Source organism: Oncorhynchus gorbuscha, linkage group LG05 (assembly GCF_021184085.1).
Source record: "Oncorhynchus gorbuscha isolate QuinsamMale2020 ecotype Even-year linkage group LG05, OgorEven_v1.0, whole genome shotgun sequence".
Lineage (NCBI taxonomy): Eukaryota > Metazoa > Chordata > Actinopteri > Salmoniformes > Salmonidae > Oncorhynchus > Oncorhynchus gorbuscha.
This window is the reverse complement of record NC_060177.1, coordinates 19,680,098-19,694,391: the sequence shown is the minus strand read 5'-3', so window position 1 is coordinate 19,694,391 and position 14,294 is coordinate 19,680,098. Positions and strand designations below refer to the sequence as shown.

At 39.5% G+C, this 14,294-nt stretch overlaps 2 protein-coding genes across 3 annotated transcripts; both read left to right on the top strand.

The window, feature by feature from the left end:
- Positions 1-278: 278 nt before the first annotated feature.
- Positions 279-5,769, top strand: LOC124035029 (protein lin-7 homolog C). Its single transcript, XM_046348431.1, has 5 exons — positions 279-437; positions 1,686-1,804; positions 2,506-2,577; positions 2,655-2,864; positions 5,359-5,769. Exons 1-5 carry the CDS (start codon positions 401-403, stop codon positions 5,524-5,526), a joined length of 606 nt encoding a protein of 201 aa, XP_046204387.1. The 5' UTR covers positions 279-400; the 3' UTR covers positions 5,527-5,769.
- A 4,258-nt stretch (positions 5,770-10,027) lies between these two features.
- On the top strand, positions 10,028-12,382 carry LOC124035027 (60S acidic ribosomal protein P2-like). Of its 2 annotated transcripts, none has more exons than XM_046348425.1 (5): positions 10,028-10,151; positions 10,898-11,021; positions 11,171-11,219; positions 11,583-11,678; positions 12,267-12,382. In XM_046348425.1, the coding sequence occupies exons 2-5, from the start codon at positions 10,899-10,901 to the stop codon at positions 12,341-12,343; spliced, it is 345 nt and encodes a 114-aa protein (XP_046204381.1). In that variant the 5' UTR covers positions 10,028-10,151; position 10,898; the 3' UTR covers positions 12,344-12,382. The 2 variants fall into 2 exon arrangements, with proteins under 2 accessions (XP_046204381.1, XP_046204382.1); XM_046348426.1 differs by having other exon boundaries at positions 10,093-10,221.
- The last annotated feature ends 1,912 nt before the right edge of the window (positions 12,383-14,294 follow it).

Sequence of the window (14,294 nt, the reverse complement as noted above, 5' to 3'; positions counted from 1 at the left end):
ACATTATGCAAGGACTGACAGAGATCAAAATTATGGCTTAAACATATTGAATCGACATTGTAGGTTTACAAAGACATTTACAAACAATTCATTTTGGGTTATGAATAATGATCAGATAAGACATTTGAATAACTATACGTTAAAATCTATAATTTAGATAATCATTGAAAAACTGTAAATATTGCAGGTTATACATTTAGGATACCACATTTTCAAAAATAGATATGACTTCTCAGTTTCTCCCCCATCGTGGATTGGGCACATTGACCGTATATTGTGCGGATTGCGTGTCCTTGACGCAACAACAATCCCCGTCAATACAGCTCAAATCTGTTTATCGCCGAGTGGATATTTTGCTAGCCTGATAATTTCTCCCAAACAGTGCCGGATTTGGGCTATTATGGCGTCTTTGGGGGAACCTGTTCGACTGGAAAGAGGTAAAACGTCAAACAACACAGATCGCTTGATCAATAATAATGGTTAAAATTATGAAAATACACACGAGCCAAACAGATGGCTAGCTAGATAACGGTAGCTAATCTGGAATTTAATTTAGTTAGCCATTTAATTTTGAAATAACTAGCCCAAAGTACAATCATCTCTCAAAAGTCGAAAGAAAAATAGATTATTCCAATATAATCGCTTTAGTTTTAAGAAAGACAGATGGGCTGAGTTGCTAATGTTGTAGCCAGCTAACGTTAGCTGATTTAGATAGCTATCCTCTAAGGCTGGTAGTTTGCAGTGGTGTAAAGTACTTATGAACAAATACTTTAAGGTACTACTTAAATCGTTTTGGGGGGTATCTTTACTTTACTATTTATATTTTTGCCAACTTTTACTTCACTACCTATCTAAAGAAAATAATGTACTTTTTACTCCATACATTTTCCCTGACACCCAAAAGTACTGTTTACATTTTGACAGGAAAATGGTTCAATTCACACACTTATCAAGAGAACATCCCTGGTCATCCCGACTGCCTCTAATCTGGCACACTCACTAAACACAAATGCTTTGTTTGTAAATTAATGTCTGAGTGTTGTATTGTGCTCCTGGCTATCCATACATTTAAAAAATGGTGCTGTATGGTTTGCATAATGTAAGGAATTTGAAATTATTAATACGTTTACTTTTGATACTTAAGTATATTTAAAACCAAATACCAAAACCAATAGACTTTTACTCAAGTAGTATTTTACTGGGTGACTTTTACTTGAGTTGTTTTCTATTAAGGTATCTTTACTTTTACTCAAGTGTGACAAATGGGTACTTTGTAGCTTCCTAGTAATGTTAGCAGTTGCACCCAAACAAAAGTTCAGAGTCCAGTATGTAGCTAGCTGTAGCTCAGTAGCTAGCTAGGTTAGTTTGAAAATGTTGCACCCGAAAGCCCAGACTATGTTACTTGCAGTCCTGATGATACAAGTCCCTGTCCATTGAATTCTACCACAAGCATTGTGATGAAGATTTGGTAATGATCAGTTATGCCTGCATCATAATACCCTGTGCATGGACAGATTTACTTCATCAATCTACAAAATCAAAAACCAACAGACTCCATTACTCTTGTGCTGAAGTGTTAGATTCTCTGCCTCAAGCAATTATTTCCCAAACCAAAGTCTTTAAATCGATGTCAATTATTGGTAAGATCTCTGACGGTGGGTGGTCTCCATGTTTTCTCCCCACAGACATTTCTCGGGCCATTGAATTGCTTGACAAGCTCCAGAGGACGGGGGAAGTGCCACCCCAGAAACTGCAGGCACTGCAAAGGGTCTTGCAGAGCGAGTTCTGTAATGCTGTGCGAGAGGTAAGCTGTGACAATGCCATTAAATGCCCATCACACCCTTCAAAGTTCAACTCAAATTATGTAGCCAAATCTGGACCTCAAGGCCAGAAGTACTGCTGATTTTCATTCTCCCCCTCCAATAAGTGTGACTGATTCAGATCTGGGGCACCAGGTGAGTGGAAAAAAAAGAATCAGCAGTACTTTAGACCTCCAGACTCGGATTTGTGTACTTATGTGAGATGGGGCTGATTATAGACAGGCCTATAAAACATTAATTGTTTGATTGCTGCCTATAGACTAGTTATTTGATTTCAGATATAAGATTTGTCATTCCTTCAACGTATAGTGTTGCGATTACGAAATAAGCTACCCAGTTTATGGACAGCAAGAACTACCAGGATCTCCATTTTTAACATGTCAGACCTTTTTATTTTTTTATTTTTATTTTTTTAACCTTTATTTAACCAGGCAAGTCAGTTAAGAACATATTCTTATTTTCAATGACGGCCTGGGAACAGTGGGTTAACTGCCTGTTCAGGGGCAGAACGACAGATTTGTACCTTGTCAGCTCGGGGGTTTGAACTCGCAACCTTCCAGTTACTAGTCCAACACTCTAACCACTAGGCTACGCTGCCGCCCCGGAAGTAATTGACGGAAGTAATTCAGCTTTGCAGTTTGCATTCGACTAACCTTCTTTCTGCCTTTTCTAAACAACTCTGTAGGTGTATGAACATGTGTATGAGACAGTGGACATTAACAGTAGCCCAGAAGTCAGGGCAAATGCCACAGCCAAGGTATGTCAAAACAACAACAACCAATATTAAACAACTCTGTAGGAAACTCTGGGTTAACAACCTCTCTTGTCTTGTAGGCCACTGTTGCAGCGTTTGCGGCCAGTGAGGGGCACTCACACCCTCGCGTGGTGGAGCTGCCTAAGACTGAGGAAGGACTTGGCTTCAATATAATGGGAGGGAAGGAACAGAACTCTCCTATTTACATCTCACGCATCATTCCTGGTGGAATCGCGGACCGCCACGGGGGCCTCAAGAGAGGCGACCAGCTTCTTTCTGTCAATGGGGTGGTACGTGTTGTTTATGCAGTCTCTGGTTGTGTCCGAATACCCATACTTGCGTTCTAAATAGTAGGCATTTTGGGAAGGCGAAAAAGAAAGTTTTGTAGAATGTGCAATTTCGAAAATTGAGTATGCTTTAAAAATTCCAGGTTGTCATACTCATTTTGGCTTTTTGTTTAGTAGTATTTGCTGCACTTGAGGAAGAGAATTGTATTTCGAGGCCCACGTGTGTCTAACAACAGCTGAGGGGACAAGCTGTACCAAAATAAATTAATGTAGGGAATCGACACAATTGCCCATTGTAGGATGAGCCTAGTATGCTGTTATATTTTGCTTACTGCATTCGTTTTTACTAAACACAATGTTCTAAATAGTACAGTTGAAGTCGGAACTTTACATACACTTAGGTTGGAGTAATTCACTTGTTTTTCAACCACTCCACAGATTTTTTGTTCACAAACTATCGTTTTGGTAAGTCGGTTAGGCGTCTTTGGGAGAGCATATGCTCTCATTATGATAAAACACTGGTTTAGTTAAACAGACAACAACAAAAAAGTGTCCCTTGTTTAGTGGTTTTACGCATCATCATGATGATGTGGCAACAACTTGCTTTTTGAAAAGTTCTATATCTTGAAAACTTGATTGCTGACATGCAACACATTTTGGGACTCTATCAACCAGTGGACTAATGAAAAAAATATATACTTTTGAGTGGATTATTCCTTTAAGCAATGGTCCCAGGACCAGGATACAGTTGAAGTCCGAAGTTTACATACACTTAGGTTGGAGTCATTAAAACTCATTTTTTCAACCACTCCACAATTTTTTTGTTAACAAACTATAGTTTTGGCAAGTCTGTTAGGACATCTACTTTGTGCATGACACAAGTAATTTTTCCAACAATTGTTTACAGACGGATTATTTAACTTATAATTAACTGTATCACAATTCCAGTGGGTCAGAAGTTTACATACACTATGTTGACTGTGCCTTTAACAGCTTGGACAGTTCCATAAAATTATGTCATGGCTTTAGAAGCTTCTGATAGGCTAATTGACATCATTTGAGTCAATTGGAGGTTTACATGTGGATGTATTTCAAGGCCTACCTTCAAACTCATTGCCTCTTTGCTTAACCTCATGGGAAAATCAAATCAGCCAAGACCTCAGAAAAAAATGGTAGACCTCCACAGGTCTGGTTCATCCTTGGGAGCAATTTCCAAATGCCTGAACGCACCACGTTCATCTGTACAAACAATAGTATGCAAGTATGCAACACCATGGGAACACGCAGCCATCATACCGCTCAGGAAGGAGACGCGTTCTGCCTCCTAGAGATGAACGTACTTTGGTGCGAAAAGTGCAAATCAATCCCAGAACAACAGCAAAGGACCTTGTGGAGATGCTGTATAAAATTATCTATATCCACAGTAACACGAGTCCTATAACCTGAAAGGCCGCTCATCAAGGAAGAAGCCACTGCTCCTAAACTGCCATAAAAAAAGCTAGACTACGGTTTGCAACTGCACATGGGGACAAATATCGTACTTTTTGGAGAAATATCCTACTGGTCTGATGAAACAAAAATAGAACTGTTTGGCCATAATGACCATCATTATGTTTGGAGGAAAAAGGGGGAGGCTTGCAAGCCGAAGAGCCCCATCCCAACCGTGAAGCATGGTGGTGGCAGCATCATGTTGTGGGGGTGCTTTGCTGCAGGAGTGACTGGTGTGCTTCACAAAATAGATGGCATTATGAGGTAGGAAAATTATGTGGATATATTGAAGCAACATCTCAAGACATCAGTCAGAAAGTTAAAGCAAATGGGTCTTCCAAATGGACAATGTACCCAAGCATACTTCCAAAGTTGTGGCAAAATGGCTTAAGGACAACAAAGTCAAGGCATTGGGGTGTCCATCACAAAGCCCTGACCTCAATCCTACAGAAAATGTGTGGGCAGAACTGAAAAAGTGTGTGCGAGCAAGGAGGCCTACAAACCTGACTCAGTTACCAGCTCTGTCAAGATGGAATGGGGCAAAAGTCACCCAATTTATTGTGGGAAGCTTGTAGAAGGCTACCCAAAACGTTTGACCGAAGTTAAACAATTGAAAGGCAACACTACCAAATACTAATTGAGTATATGTTAACTTCTGAGCCCTGGGGATGTGATGAAAGAAATATAAGCTGAAATAAATCCTTCTATCTGCTATTATTCTGACATTTCACATTCTTATAATAAAGTGGTGATCCTAAGTGACCTAAAACAGGGAATCTTTTCTAAGGATTAAATGTCAGGAATTGTGAAAAACCTGAGTTTAAATGTATTTGGCTAAGGTGTATGTAAACTTTGGACTTCAACTGTATGTATTATGATTAGTACACAGTATGCAGTTTAATTAAATAGCAGGCAAGCCAGATTTCAGACACGGCTACTATCAATATACATTTATCATATTCAGTCACCTAATTTCCTCCTAATCGTCCTTTTATCTCTTTCTTTCTAGAGTGTGGAGGGGGAGCACCATGAGAAAGCTGTGGAGCTTCTCAAAGCTGCCCAGGGCACTGTGAAGCTGGTGGTCAGGTACACTCCTAAAGTCCTTGAGGAAATGGAGTCCCGCTTTGAGAAGATGAGGTCTGCAAAGCGCCGGCAACAGAACAGCTATCCCCAATAGTGTTTTTTCATCACTGGCACGCAATTCCCTCATCTTTCACCCTCTTCCAGCCATCTGTCCCAGTCACAATTTTAACCTTCTTCTAAAACTTAGCACACTAAGTTTTTAGTTTGGATCCACATATAGTGGGGCAAAAAAGTATTTAGTCAGCCACCAATTGTGCAAGTTCTCCCTCTTAAAAAGATGAGAGAGGCCTGTAATTTTCATCATAGGTACACTTCAACTATGACAGACAAAATTAGAAAAAAAATCCAGAAAATCACATTGTAGGATTTTTAATGAATTTATTTGCAAATTATGGTGGAAAATAAGTATTTGGTCAATAACAAAAGTTTATCTCAATACTTTGTTATATAGCCTTTGTTGGCAATGACAGAGGTTAAACGTTTTCTGTAAGTCTTCACACCGTTTTCACACACTGTTGCTGGTATTTTGGCCCATTCCTCCACGCTTATCTCCTCTAGAGCAGTGATGTTTTGGGGCTATTGCTGGGCAACACGGACTTTGAACTCCCTCCAAAGATTTTCTATGGGGTTGAAATCTGGAGACTGGCTAGGCCACTCCAGGACCTTGAAATGCTTCTTACGAAGCCACTCCTTCATTGCCCGGGCGGTGTGTTTGGGATCATTGTCATGCTGAAAGACCCAGCCACGTTTCATCTTCAATGCCCTTGCTGATGGAAGGAGGTTTTCACTCAAAATCTCACGATACATGGCCCCATTCATTCTTTCCTTTACACGGATCAGTCGTCCTGGTCCCTTTGCAGAAAAACCGCCCCAAAGAATGATGATTCCACCCCCATGCTTCACAGTAGGTATGGTGTTCTTTGGATGCAACTCAGCATTCTTTGTCCTCCAAACACGACGAGTTGAGTTTTTAACCAAAAAGTTATATTTTGGTTTCATCTGAACATATGACATTCTTCCAATCTTCTTCTGGATCATCCAAATGCTCTCTAGCAAACTTCAGACGGGCCTGGACATGTACTGGCTTAAGCAGGGGGACACGTCTGGCACTGCAGGATTTGAGTCCCTGGTGGCGTAGTGTGTTGCTGATGGTAGGCTTTGTTACTTTGGTCCCAGCTCTCTGCAGGTCATTTACTAGGTATGTCTCCATTCCCTAATAATTGCTCCCACAGTTGATTTCTTCAAACAAAGCTGCTTACCTATTGCAGATTCAGTCTTCCCAGCCTGGTGCAGGTCTACAATTTTGTTTCTGGTGTCCTTTGACAGCTCTTTGGTCCTGGCCATAGTGGAGTTTGGAGTGTGACTGTTTGAGGTTGTGGACAGGTGTCTTTTATACTGATAACAAGTTCAAACAGGTGCCATTAATACAGGTAACGAGTGGAGGACAGGGGAACCTGTTAAAGAAGAAGTTACAGATCTGTGAGAGCCAGAAATCTTGCTTGTTTGTAGGTGACCAAATACTTATTTTCCACCATAATTTGCAAATAAATTCATTAAATCCTACAATGTGATTTTCTGGATATGTTTTTTCTCATTTTGTCTGTCATAGTTGAAGTGTACTTATGATTAAAATTACGGGCCTCTCTCATCTTTTTAAGTGGGAGGACTAGCACAATTGGTGGCTGACTGAATACTTTTTTGCCCTACTATATATTATATTTCTACCTTTTCTACACCCTACCCCTGCGACTTCTGACACCACGACTCAAGGCAAACACTAGATTTATCATATTTCTACAAGTAGTTGGTCATTCACGCTTTACATGTGCATTACATTTTGGGCTGCAATATTGGATGCCTTTTGAAGACCTATGAGACCCACAACAGAAGTTCATTGATTGAAGAGATGGTATTTATTTATTTTAGTACAGCCTTTATAATGTGCCTCAGGGCAATACAAATGTATTTAAACTTGTACTGTCATACTGTCATTCAAATTACCCTCATTTTCTTTTGGGTATAAAATTAGGCTCAGATGATTTAACACTTCAATGCCAGTTTACTAAGCATTTGCAGGAATGCAAACTTCACACCTGCTATTTTTGAGAGTGAAAAGAACTGGTAGTAATAGAATACATTTGGGATATAAGAGGTATAGAATATATAAATTCTCGAAGGAATTGTGTGTAAATTTATATAGAGATTTTGTGTTTACCAGTATATGAAGGCTACATGGAGACGTTATGTTTCACCATGGTCTCTTTTTTGTTTTTTTCCCTCCTGAAAATAACAGGTGTGAACGTTTTGGTAGATCTGTGTTTAGTATTCTAATCTTAAATTGTTAAGGAATTAAATAATACATTCTCTGAATTTATTTTTAACCTTGTGCTGATGTTTTTACTGTCTTACAAGCTTTAAAAAAAGATTTTGCTGTCTCGTAAAATATTCAGCAACTTCTAGCTTTTGCATCCCATGAATCATTTAGAGCCTTCACATGTGTAGGTTTTTAGTGGGCTGGGAGAAGGCTTACTAAGCACAGCATCTGTCTATTAAAATTCAGATAACCGTTTTCCCTTATGACAGCAAGGGGGGACAGTATACAATTTTGAGACCTGAGGCAAATCTGACATTTTAAATATTTAAAAACAGCAATAAGTCAGAACCTTTCGAAACCACAGGGGTATTTCATGAACAGGGTCAGTGGATTTTGAGATTCCCCAAGAAAGCTGCATTCCCATAGCCATTTTTTTTCTCTAATTTCTTTGAGTTATTTTGCTCTATTCACACATCAACTGTGTGGCCAACTCATTCAAAGTGGCTTTACAGTAGGTCAGCCAACTTGTCTCAGCAACGACACAAATGCCATTGTTGTCCAACACAAACTGACGTTTCCAAAAAGCATAAACGAGAAAAAGACAATTGCACTACCACCAGCATGGTTGTTTGAAATAGGGTGCTACCTGCTATCTTTCAATGCGGGTAAACCCTTTATTGAATGGCATTCATCAAAAATGCATGTTATCTACTGGTATGTGAAACCCACCTTCACTAATACAGTTCAAATAAAGACCAATAACGTTGCTATGCTGTTGCTAAGCTGTGGTTGAGTTAACAAAGCCATATTTTTGGTTGCTGATTTACAGGTTTGAATGATTACTTGTTGACCTATAAAATTAGGTACATGTCCCATTTGGGTGAACTATCCCTTTAAGATGTTAACTTAATTTGGCATCACTGATTTCAATTCCAGATATGTTATTTTTCACCTGAATAGTATAGTTTGTATTTGAATTTTATGGTCACTCGTGAATGTACTGTATAATTCCAGTTATATTGATAAAATAGATTTAACGTTTTTGCTGAATTGAATAAAATGTATTCATCTAAATCATGAAACATTTTGTATTTCATTCACAAGTTTTCTTCACTTCATAAAGAAAATATTCTATGTTCTATTCATACATTTAAACAGATGTGTAAAATAAACAAAGGCTTAACAGATTTGGCACACCATAGCAAGTTGGTTACATGTCGGCTTGCCCCTCAGTATGATTACTGAAATGTTGTCCTTGTGACTGACATTAATGGTTTCAACAGAATGGTCAGGACTGTTACCTTGCCAATTCCTAGAGCTTTTTGAAACACCCCTCAGGTTTCTACCCACTTATATTTTGGAAGGGTCAATAAAATATTTTTCTAAGTGTTTTCTTTTGATATTTTTTATTTTTTACAAGGGATTTTCATGAGAGAGAAAAATCCTGAAATGATTTGTATTCCTTTTCTGACTGTTATATTCTTGTTTTGAGTAGCAAGACCAAACTTGAAACTTTTATGAGAACTATTTGATATCATGTTTAATGTTTGCTTGTTTTGGACTGTTAGGTCTACTTACAAAATGTGCTGCTCTCAGTTTATTCTGTCCATTTGTATTGTGTTATGTTGATGTGGATGTATAGAATTATTTAGATCAAAATGATTTAGATCCAAAAACTGCACAAAATAAACGATACCATGAAAAATGTTTTCATTTGCTAATTTATATTCTCAATTTACTATTACCATCACTTTTATTGTGTATTTCCTTTAACAATTGTAGTTTTAACATGCTTATTTATATTCTCAATTTACTATTACCATCACTTTTATTGTGTATTTCCTTTAACAATTGTAGTTTTAACATCCTTTTTGTTTAGGAGGCCCACGTTTTTTGTTTGATACCAAATTTTGATGACGCCATATTATGTCATATTGCCAGAGGCAAGAATGGTACTATAGTAAGAGCTCTGTGCCGTTTCATAGAGTATGGCACTATGTTGGTACTAATGTAGTCCAAATTAGGTGTCTGTTCTAAGGTCACAGCACAGTCCCAGCTCCATCTGTCCCGTTATTGACCACTGAGAGTCAATGGCACTTTGCTGGACTGAACAGTGGCCCAATCACTTACATGCGGCGTATCATTATCACCATGTAGTGATTCCAGTTTCCCTAAATGTTTTTTTTTCTGACACTTTTCATTGGGTTGACGCCGCTCGGCCTCCGGACCATCTCCTCACTTCGACTTGCAAATCAAGTCCACCCTGTTGGAATTTTCTCCTCCAATCAAAATTCATTCGATTTCCCCGCCCATCACGCGTTTTTCCGTTTCCCCCTGCCTTGGAACTTCCTTTCCGCCTGTGCAAATCGCGTCGTGAACACGCATCTCTGTCCTTTCCGTGTCAAGTGAGTGTCTTTTAAAGGCAATTTAGGATATACACACCCAGTGAAAATAAGTCCAACACGGAACCATAACGTAGGCATTCCTTTCAAATATTTGTTTTACCCCTAACCTAAAATTGGACAGCAAATAATGTATTGGAGAGGAGCATGCTAGCCAGTTAGCTTGCTACCTAACAGCCATGACATGCCACCATGTGTACTCGCTCTCACTATTGTCTCAAAGAAACAAGGCCCAAAACTGTAGCTAACTAAGTGATTGGTAACATTATTCACTAGGGAGTTTTTCAATGCCACATCTTCATATTCTGATTGAATAAATAAGTTATCAGTGACAACCTCACTAACTGGAACTTTGTGGACAGTGCGCTAGCAAGCTCGACTAGATAGCTAATTTGCTAACCTCAGTTATCTAGCCAACGTTACCTAGTTAGCTAATCTATCAGATGTTTTGAGTAAGGCAATGAGTCCTAGTGTTTGGTTAAGATGCCCAACCAACGTGTTTTTTTCTCACTTAGATTCTGGAGAAGGTGTATAAATGTCACTCTTGAAACAAATGCAAAGTAGGCATGTATAGGCCTAGCTACTTGATCTGTGGGTATGACATAGGATTATACTGCGACGTTCCCTTTGAGACGCATGTTTAGTATTTGTCTAAAGTAACTTAACTGTATTGGATTTTTTTTTTTTTTTATGCCTTGTTTTTTGTTGTTGTCATATGATGTATAACTGCATCATGACCTGTATTGCAGAATGCGTTACGTTGCTGCATACCTGCTCTCTGCCCTTGGTGGTAATGCCAGCCCACAGGCTGCGGACATCAAGAAGATCCTGGAAAGTGTTGGCATTGAGGCTGACAAAACACGCATGGAGAAGGTATGCTTACTATCACATGTTTGACCTTATCTCAGTGTTGAGTAAAATAAACGCACAACATGTGTGTTCTGAAAGTTGAGCTCAAACATAAAACAAGCTTGCAATTTCTATGGACCACTAATCTATGACCCCTTTTTTTCCCCCTTCAGGTCGTCACTGAACTCGGTGGCAAAAATGTGGAAGAGGTGATTGCCCAAGGTGAGTTGCAGAACTGTCAATGCATAATCTAAAGTCACTGAAGAGAACACATCTTAGTCCATTCTGGACTAAGCACACTAGTGGTTTAATCTGCTAGACATTTGTTTTGAAACTCTAGCAAGGCTTATCTGCCACTGTATTAGTGTTATTAGTTATTGGTATATACAGCAATATAGTTGTATGGTCCTTCTGTAGCTCAGTTGGTAGAGCATGGCGCTTGTAACGCCAGGGTAGTGGGTTCGATTCCCGGGACCACCCATACGTAGAATGTATGCACACATGACTGTAAGTCGCTTTGGATAAAAGCATCTGCTAAATGGCATATATTGTAATTAAATCAGTTAACTGTAATTTCTCTCACAGGCTATGGTAAACTGGCCAGTATGCCAGCAGGTGGTGCTGTGGCAGTGGCCAGCTCAGGTGGAGCCGCTGCTGCTGGGGCAGCTGCCCCCACTGCAGGTGAGCATACATCAGAGCCCACATGAGTGTTCGAGATCCTTGTCAAGTTGACCTTTTGGATGTCTATCATTTTTCATACCAAACTGGGCTCAGTGCCTTCTAATGGGGTGTTAAGTTATAGATATTGATGTGTGGGTCAGCTCAATATCTATTGTGCACTTGGTCAGGCAAGCTAAATCTTATTTACCTTTACTATACATTGGAAATATTATAGTAATGGCCAGAACTGTCTCAATACAAACAGCATTAAAACAGTTTCATTGCTAAAGTCGCTCTGGATAAGAGCGTCTGCTAAATGACTTAAATGTAAATGTACATGGAATTTCTAATTGGCGGGGATCATTATTTTTATACATCAAGGCTGGTAGAATGGGACCGTTTTCAAAACAGCAGGTCCGTTTCAGATTAATAAATGGCTGATCAGCGCATTACTAGTTCATAAAGGGTAGTTTATTTTGTTTATGAACATGTATTTTGGTAAACTGTTTATTATATTACTTTCACTATAACTAGCTTTGAATATCTGTTTTCAGACAATGTATTTGGTGAAGATCGTATTGTTAATTGATTACTGTGATCTCTTTACAGCTGAGGAGAAGAAGGAAGAGAAGGAGGAGTCTGAAGAGGGATCTGATGACGACATGGGATTCGGCCTGTTCGACTAAACTTGTTAAAAATCTGAAATAAACTTTGTAATTAAGGAACAGGCTAAATGTTCCTTGTATTTTCTGCATTGGGTATTTTGCTTAATGAAAGTTAACTTTTTAAAAAAAAAATCGTCTGGACACAGTCAGTCGCTGAAGCATTTGGGTGCTGCATAGCCCTTGATCATGACTGTTCCATTACATTACACAAGTCATTGGATGTCTGCGTCTTCTGTACTGGGGAATTTTGTTAAGAGCCCTGGATGCTCAGTTTGAACATTACCACACATCACTTGCGGCAGTGTTTTGGAAGCAAAAGGACCTTGTCTTTCATATCAGATAGAAATATAATAAAAAATGATGTGTTCCAACACAAAAATACAGTATCTCCACGTTACAGTGTTTACAGAAAACAGATTGAAGTTAGTCTACTTACAACCTGTGCTAATTGACTATCTGCATCTCCTAACGTGTGTAAATGGACCCTACAAAAGGGTTGTCACTGGAAAAATACTATTGGCTGCAACCTAACTGTACAGCAAGTGAATTTAGCATTTGTGAGATTATTTTGGCATGTGAAAGTAGGGATTTATGTTTATAGAATTTTAACGCAATTGAGAATCGATTCATGTTTAGATGGAGTATTTGGCTGTTTAGGCTTCCAGAGCCACATCTTTAAACAACATGTAAGGTCCTTGGACTATAAGGGATACCGTAATGTACCTTTAATCAATTTTGGGGCTTGTTGCTGCAGTGCAGCCATGTGGAGGTGCAAGTAGTAATTTGCTTGCTATTGTACATTTTGAATCAAATTCTATTTTGGGAATTATAGTCAAGGTGTGTGACTGGTATTGATTGTTGACTAATTTCACTGCTACTACTCAATGATTTTGGTAGTTGCAAGTGTGGTAAAAGGTTAAATTCATGGGTAAAATAGCAGATGGTGCTATTTACCCTTCTGCTACTGGCCCTGTCCAGAAACAACCTGTCTCCCTAGGCACTTGTCTTGAATGGGTAGTATAACAAATGTTGGGCTCATGAGTCTGCAGCTACTCTTCCTAAGGTACACATAAAACATCACAGGCTAATACATACATTAATAGACAAGGACAGACCTACATACACATTTCAAATTGTATTTGTCACATGCGCTGAATACAACAGGTATTACAGTGAAATGCTTACTTATAAGCCCTTAACCAACAATGCAGTTTTAAGAAAATACCAACAAAAGAAAGAGATAATAATAACAAATAATTAAAGAGCAGCAGTAAATAACAATAGCGGGGCTACATACAGGGGGTACCGGTGTTGAGGTAATATGTGCATGTAGGTAGAGTTATTAAAGTGACTATGCATAGATAATAACAGAGTAGCAGCAGCATGGAGGGGGGCAATGCAAATAGTCTGGGTAGCCATTTGATTAGCTGTTCAGGAGTTTTATGGCTTGGGGATAGAATCTGTTTAGAAGCCTCTTGGGCCTAGACATGGCGCTCTGGTAGCACTTGCCGTGCGGTAGCAGAGAGAACAGTCTATGACTAGGGTGGCTGGAGTCTTTGACAATATTTAGGCCCTTCCTCTGTCACCGCCTGGTATAGAGGTCCTGGATGGCAGGAAGCTTGGCCCCGGTGATGTACGCACTACCCTCTGTAGTGCCTTGCGGTCGGAGGCCGAGCAGTTGCCATACCAGGCACTGATGCAACCCGTCAGGATGCTATCGATGGTGCAGCTGTAAAATGTTTTGAGGATCTGAGGACCCATGACAAATCTTTTCAGTCTCCTGAGGGAGAATAGGTTTTGTCGTGCCCGCTTCACGACTCTTGGTGTGCTTGGGCCATGTTAGTTTGTTGGTGATGTGGACGCCAAGGAACTTGAAGCTCTCAACCTGCTCCACCGCAGCCTAGTCGGTGAGAATGGTGCATGCTCGGTCCTCCTTTTCCTGTAGTCCACAATCATCTCCTTTGTCTTGATC

Excerpts from the sequence above, each read along its gene's own strand:
- LOC124035027 (XM_046348425.1), top strand. The coding sequence starts at position 10,899 with ATGCGTTACGTTGCTGCATACCTGCTCTCTGCCCTTGGTGGTAATGCC. Across the intron at positions 11,022-11,170 it reads ACAAAACACGCATGGAGAAG|GTCGTCACTGAACTCGGTGG; the intron begins GTATGCTTACTA and ends TTCCCCCTTCAG. Across the intron at positions 11,679-12,266 it reads GGCAGCTGCCCCCACTGCAG|CTGAGGAGAAGAAGGAAGAG; the intron begins GTGAGCATACAT and ends ATCTCTTTACAG.
- LOC124035029 (XM_046348431.1), top strand. The coding sequence starts at position 401 with ATGGCGTCTTTGGGGGAACCTGTTCGACTGGAAAGAG. Across the intron at positions 1,805-2,505 it reads TCTGTAATGCTGTGCGAGAG|GTGTATGAACATGTGTATGA; the intron begins GTAAGCTGTGAC and ends ACAACTCTGTAG. Across the intron at positions 2,578-2,654 it reads GGGCAAATGCCACAGCCAAG|GCCACTGTTGCAGCGTTTGC; the intron begins GTATGTCAAAAC and ends CTTGTCTTGTAG.